Source organism: Elephantulus edwardii, unplaced genomic scaffold (assembly GCF_000299155.1).
Source record: "Elephantulus edwardii isolate Elephantulus edwardi_28Jun2011 unplaced genomic scaffold, EleEdw1.0 scaffold00162, whole genome shotgun sequence".
In the NCBI taxonomy this organism is placed as follows: Eukaryota; Metazoa; Chordata; class Mammalia; order Macroscelidea; family Macroscelididae; genus Elephantulus; species Elephantulus edwardii.
This window is the reverse complement of record NW_006399912.1, coordinates 1,472,848-1,479,780: the sequence shown is the minus strand read 5'-3', so window position 1 is coordinate 1,479,780 and position 6,933 is coordinate 1,472,848. Positions and strand designations below refer to the sequence as shown.

General features: G+C 44.0%; 1 protein-coding gene across 1 annotated transcript in view; it reads right to left on the bottom strand.

Annotated features, from left to right (window-relative positions):
- Window positions 1-6,933, bottom strand: part of GRIN2A (glutamate receptor, ionotropic, N-methyl D-aspartate 2A) — a 547,317-nt gene that overhangs the window by 242,522 nt on the left and 297,862 nt on the right. Inside the window, exon 4 of the mRNA XM_006895214.1 lies at window positions 4,943-5,535. Within this exon, the coding sequence (XP_006895276.1) occupies window positions 4,943-5,535 (593 nt within the window). The remainder of the gene's footprint in view (window positions 1-4,942; window positions 5,536-6,933) is intronic.

Genomic DNA, 6,933 nt, shown 5'->3' with positions numbered 1-6,933 from the left:
CACACACACACCCCTACCTATTTCCCCCCTCCTCACTGGCTTTGCTTCTCTAGAGAACTCAGCCTATGAAAGCAGCACACTTTGCAACCAGCCCCCATAGCTGGAGATACATGTCATTAAATACCAAGCAGTGGACGACGACTTATCACACTTGATGCATTGCTTCTCTGGGACTAAAACACCATTTACTAAACCGCTGCATTTAAAAGCATAACTTCTGGAAATAGCCTAGCAGCATTTTACAGCGGCAAGACTTTTTATTTTTTTGTTTAAAAAAAAAGGCTAGAATTCAGTATCATCAATGGAAAGAGAGAGATTTGAATGCTTGGCCAATTATCTCTCTCAGATTCCTTTTCCTGTATATATTATATTTCAATTGCCCTATGATTGAGTCATGTTCCCATCAGCATGCTAGAGTTCTGAGCATTCCAGCTGCAGGGCACATCTTATTACGAGGAGGAAGAATTCATTAGCCCAGCCTTTGTCTTGGGGTTGGCAGCTTCACTGCCTCTGTAAGAAGATCTCTTGTCTCTACTGATTTATCTGAGTGCTGCCCTGGTCTCTGGGCAATTACTGAAAATGCCCAAAGTGGCAATGAAGAAACGAGATGCTTAGAGAGGGAAGAGGTGACGAGAAAGGAAAATTTTAAAGAAATATGATTCCTTTGGTGCTCAAACGTCCTTTAGTCAGGTGTGTCTATTCTTTTAAAGGAGGTATCAGACATTGATTAATTTCATTAATCAATGAAGGACTGCATGGAAAAAAATCAATATTATTTGTAAGCCTTCACTGAAGTAAAACATTTTTTTAAACTAAACAAGAAAAGGTAAACAGTTATATAGGATGAAAGGAAAGGCAATACACAGTAAGGAGTTGGTTAGACATTGAAATTACTTAATTACATTAAGCAATGGAAATTAACGTTCTAAAATAAAATGTGTATGAATGATGCAATGAAATTGTAATTCTAATGCTGCAAAACAAAACAGGTACAAATGAAAAACCAATATGCTTTGTAAATGCTCAGTCAAATAAATAAAAGGGAGGAGAAAATTAAAACAAGAACTTAAAAATATTTCATAATAATAATAATAAAGGAGGTATAAAGGGGCCTGGTGGCACAATGGTTAAGTGCTCACTACAGGCTCAAAGGTTGGCAGTTTGAACCCACCAGGGACTCCTGGGGGAAACATGTGACCATCTGTTTCTGTATAAATACACAGCCAGGGAAAAACCTAGGAGGGAGTTCTACTTTTGTAATATAAAGTCAGTGTGTCTGAATCCATTTGACAGGCAGACATTTGGTTTTTTAGAGTGGGTTTATACAATCCTTCAGTGGTATAAAAAAAAGGAGCACTGGTGGGGTAACAGCCAAGGACTTGGTTGATAGGAAAGGCTAGTGTTTAAAACCCACCAGTCCACAGTGTAAGATGCAACAGTCTTCATGAAGATTCACAGCTTTGGAAACCCAATGTGGTAGCTCTACTCTGCCCCACAGAGTCACAGTAGGTCAGGGATTGACTTGAGATCATCCAGTGACAGTGTAATATGTTTATACACACACACTCCTCTCGTCCCCATCTTAAGGACTTGTAGTAAATTCAAGGTCTAGTAAAGTTTCCCAAAGACACCTTCGAGTGCTGTGATGCTCTTAGGGCAAGGAGCCAGGCCTCTCTGTGCACTCTAATTCCTCAAGACCAGAGACCTTTGCTGATGGCCCTGTCAGCTGGGACACAACCAGTAGGTGTTAGGAATGGTGTGAAACGTGGTTTTCCCATCTCACTTAACACTCCCTAGCACACTGGTGCTCAAAGTGTGCTCCTGGCTCAGCAGCCTCGATATCGCATGGGAACCTCCCAGAAATGAAAACTCTGAAGCCCCCAGCCCGGATCCACTGAGTCAGAAACAGATTGGTAGTAGCTCAGCAATCTGCTTTTAACAAGTCTTAACCCACCCACGTTTCTGAAGCATGCCAACGGCTTGAGAACCACCATCTCGAAGGCAGGCACCGCACCTATCGCATCACAGATCACACTGAGCCCCCGGGTAGTGAGGTGATTGCCTGAGTCCCACAGAGTGGGAAGGAGACAGGGTTCGAGTCCAGACCGCCCTCCTCCGGAGCCCAGCCTTCATGGCTGGTCCAGCTTCCTCATTACTGAGGTTCAGGCTTACAAGTCAGCAAACACCAGCAAGCACATGCGGAGCAGGAGTGGGAGTGATGAGTCTAAATCTCAACAGCTGAGCAGTAATGACAGCCCACGGGGAATAACGCCACTCCTCAGAAACGGAAAATGGAACTTTGCTATCCGCCCAGATGGGAAGTAGTTAAGCAAATGATGGCAGAGCCAGGACTCTAACACGGCCTTAAAAGCGAGGTTTGCTAAGACTTCCAGTGACCTCCAAAAAGGCTTAGGATGGAATAAGGGAAGACATTCTGCGACAAGGACACCAGTGTGGGCACGGGGATAGAGGGTGTAGGTGAAGACAGAGGACCACTGCCTCCACTGTCTGCATGGATTTGTAACATTATCACATCCTCTTTGCTGTCAAGTGGGAACCAACTTGTAACTGAATCCCCCCACTGTGTTTCCAAGGCTGTAAATCACATGGGAGGAGACCGCCCATCTTTCACTCATGGAGCCTCGGGTGGAGTTGAACCTCTATAGTGAAACAGCCTAGAGTCTGGCAGTGTGACTCTCTGTGGGTCCCGTCACCAGCGCTCTCTTCATAACACTATGCCATGGACTGCTAGGAGAACAAACAGGTTTGCCCTGGAGAGGGTGAAGCCAGAATGCTCCGTGGAGTCAAGGGTTCTGAAGCTTCGTATGACATACTTTGGGCGTGTTGCAAGGAGGGACTGGTCCTTGGAGAGGGACATCATGTTTGGGAAAGTGGAGGGTCGGCGCAGGAGAGGAAGACCCTCGATGAGATGGATCGATTCTGTGACTGGAGTGGTGGGAATGAGTGTGTTTGAGACAGCGAGGTTGGCACAAGATAGAACAGCATTTAGGGCTCTTGTACATAAGGTCACTATGAGTTGCAAGTGACTCGATGGCACATAACAACAACAACAACACAATATACATCTCATTGTTGTTTTCGTAAGCTAACAACAAGTCGGTCCCCACATCATAGCACCCCATGCACAATGAGGGCATCACAATGGACTGTAACAAAAGACCACTGTGATCCTGAAGGTCTGCATGGGCTGATTTTTTGTGAGTAGACTGCCACATCTTTCTTCTTAATCTTTCTTTGTCGGGAGGTTACACCAAGACCTGTTAAGAATCATAAAAATATCCAAGCCTCCGCTGACAGCCAAGCAGTCACTTGAAGGGGAGGCAAGAATTCTACCACTGATCCACTGCATAGATGATGTTGTTGTAGAAAGGAGAGTCAACTCTGGCTCACAGCGACATTACACAATTGGAGAATTATCACAGAAGGTTTTCTAGGACTGCACAACGGGCTCAAATATAGCAGAGGTGATGATGAGGATGGTGCAGGACAGGACACGGCTCAGATCTGTTGTTTATAGTGTCGCTATAAGTCCTACTCGACTCGACGGCACCTGACAAACAGCAACAATGATTATAAGAACAGGTTGCCTGGCCTTTCTATTGAGAAACATTGGTAAGCTTGAACCCTCAATGTCTAGATTAACAGACAAGCATTTGCCCATTGAGTCACCGGGAGTCCTTCCTGTATTTTAAACCATATTATAAATTGGTATAGCTACTTTATATGACAACTTTGCAGTAGACATTTAAAATGCACATGTTCTAAAGCTTCCCAAATGTCACTCTTTAGAATCAAGCCTAGAGGAACACTGGTGTGTGCTAGAGAAATAGGTGTGATAATCACTATTCTACGTTTATGGGGGAGAAATAAATAATAGCCTATATTGGTATCATTACAGGGACTCTAACTATGTGAATAATGGTATGTCCATGCCAAGGAAATGGATATGTAGACCTATTCCAAGTGTAGGTTTCTAAAACACAGTGTTGAGTAAAATAAGGAACCTGCAGAAAGCAGTTCTAGTCTGATGTTACTTATATATTCAAAACAAAGAGAGGGGAAATAAGAGAGTGAGCGTGAGAGAGAGTGAATGAGCAGTAATCACACTTGAAAAAATCATGCACTATTCTCTTTCTTCAATGTGCATCTTGCTTGTGGTGTTATGTTGTTAAGTGCCGTGAAGTCAAGCATAACTCATAGCGACCCTATGAACAAAAGATCTGAACCTAGTTCTATAACTATCATCGTTCCTCTACATCCATAGGGTTTCCAGAGGTATAATGTTTAGGAAGTGGATGCCATTCTTGTTTCCATGCTGTATCAATCTGGGAGCTCTACCAAACCCTGTCTACCGTGGGTAATCATGATGGCATTTGACACACCAGTGGCACAGCATTTAGCAATCACTGCAACCCCCAAGTTACCCCAGTACAGCAGATTGACAGATCAGTGCTGTACCACTGAGAAGAATGTTCATAATAAGTATTTGATAGTTGGCTACCAACACAAAAGCACACAGTTCCAATCCCAGGGAGGCTAGACACTATTCTCTTGTTTAAGTAACTGCCTCTGAAAGCCCACTAAAGCATCAGCTATGAGTTGGTTCTGATTCAAAGGTACTCATCAGCAACACACAACTTTTACTTAAAAGCCCTGCAATGATTGAGTTGTCAACTGAATGGCTGGTGCTTCAAGCCTACCAAACTGCTCATGGAATAAAGGTCTGGCAATTTCTTACCATAAAGATTACAACCATAAAGACCCTATTGGGGATGTTGTATATGAGGTGAATATGAGACAAAATGTGACTCAATAGCAAATAACAAAGATAGTTCTTATTTAAACAAATTGCACTCTAAACAAACAACAAGAAAACTACTCAAACCCCACTTGAGGAGATAAGCAAAGAGCCCCTTCTTACTGGTGCAACGTGTGCAGCGGGACCTCTGGCTTCTCCGTCTGCCCGTAGCAGCTGGCCTTGGCCTCGGGGATGTAGGAGAATCTCTCCAACATGGAGGACGCAGCCGTGGTGAGGATGCCCAGGCCATCCCGCACTCTGGCCTCCAGGCTGTAGTCCCAGTCGTCATAGGAGACAGAAATGAGTCCTGAGGGAAACTCTTTGGGGATGAGCTCTGTGTTTCCAGAGACCAAGCTGGGGACAATCCAGAAGAAGTCATATCCCGTGAGACCGAGGGAGCGGGCCTCGCTCAGGATGAGGACTGCTTCATCTTTGGAACAGTAGAGCAAGATGACGGAGGAGTGGATCTTCTTCAGCTGGACCTGCGTCTTTGCATCCTCAAAGGACGTGTCCAGCGTGATGACATTCTGCATGTCCCAGCCCACAAAGCTATTGTCCACGGTGGTCTTGATGAAGCTAATGAAGTCCCTGTACCCAGGGAAGATGGTGGTCACCAGGGAGAAGACGTGCCAGTCATAATCCTGCATGATCTTCAGCATGACCGTGGCTTGCTGCTGGATGGATGCTCCAAACTGGAAGAAGGTGGATGTTGGATCCTGCCAATAGGGAAAAGAGAAAGGAAAATGGGATGAGTCACAAGGCAGGTTATGAGGAACCATCTGTTGTTATAGGCTTGAATGAAACCCATCCAAGAATGAAGATCAATCACATCCCTATTCATTCACAAATACTTTGTGACCATCTACTACAGGTGCCAGACTCTGGGACAGATATTGCACATACAATGACAAGAGATTCCTGAAGTCAGGAGTGCACATCCCAGTAACGTGATGGCCATGTGCTACTATTAGTATTTATTAGTGAGCCTTTTCATTTTCCTCTAGTTTGTTCCATCCTCTACTTTCTGTCCAGATGGTTCTAGTAGAACAAACTCTACCTGGCCCCCAGACTCATGACCTAGAAACAAAACCAAGAAGGGCATAAAACAGCATCAGGATGTGGAGACAGATTCCTGGTAGCATAATTGGAGCACCTGGAATAGACCATGCCTGAAGCCGTTTAACCTGGGCCTCAGGGTCACGTGAGCCAGCATGTACCCATGTTCACTTGGAGAAGAGTTTCTATTGCTTTAAACTCAAGACTCTTATGTAAGGCAGAGTATAATGAATGCCATATAAATATCCATCCACTCCATTAACCAATATCCATTGAAAATCTAACTATGTGGCAACAACGTTTGGGACTTCGGGTGAATGATGATATATGAGGCAGTGGGTTTCCCTTCTCCCTCATCTTGGATAGGAAGAGAACTTAGGGGAGAGTGAATTCCAGGACTCAGGGCTAAGACAGCCACCAGGGGGTGCTGAGGGAGAATTCAAGTCAAGAAGAAGTGGAAAGCGTGGACGCTGTGACCAGAGTAGTTCTCAGGTTCTATACTGACTATTCCAGTTCTTTTGGTTAAAGTCCATCATATTAATCACTTGTACCACACAGGGACTGGGCTAATATAATTGGCAATATTGAGTTTAAAGCAACAGAACCGAAAGTTTGGAGGTTCAAGTTCATCCAGAGCCCACTCAAAAGAAAGAGCTGGTGATCTACTTTTCAATAATAATGGAGCCCAGTTCTATGCTGACACGTGGGAGTCATCAGAAGTTAAAATTGACTTAAAACCAACAGGTTTTTGGTAATAGTTCTAATAAACTTATGATCATGCAAGCAGATCATCATCTCTGGAAGTCTACGATCTTGCAAACCAATATCCAATTAGCAAGCAGTTCATACGGAGTGAAAGCTCTCTACACACTTCTTAACTCATTAAATACCAATAACACTTTTATAAAGAATGAGGCTTATAAATTATTCTTTCCTTCATCTGTTTCAGTGCAGTATACACAACTTATCCAGTTTTTCTCAGTCTTACCCCAACCCTGCTATCAGTCCCATTTTAAAAGCCATGTATGATAGGGTATTATGGTTATCACAAGAGCCCA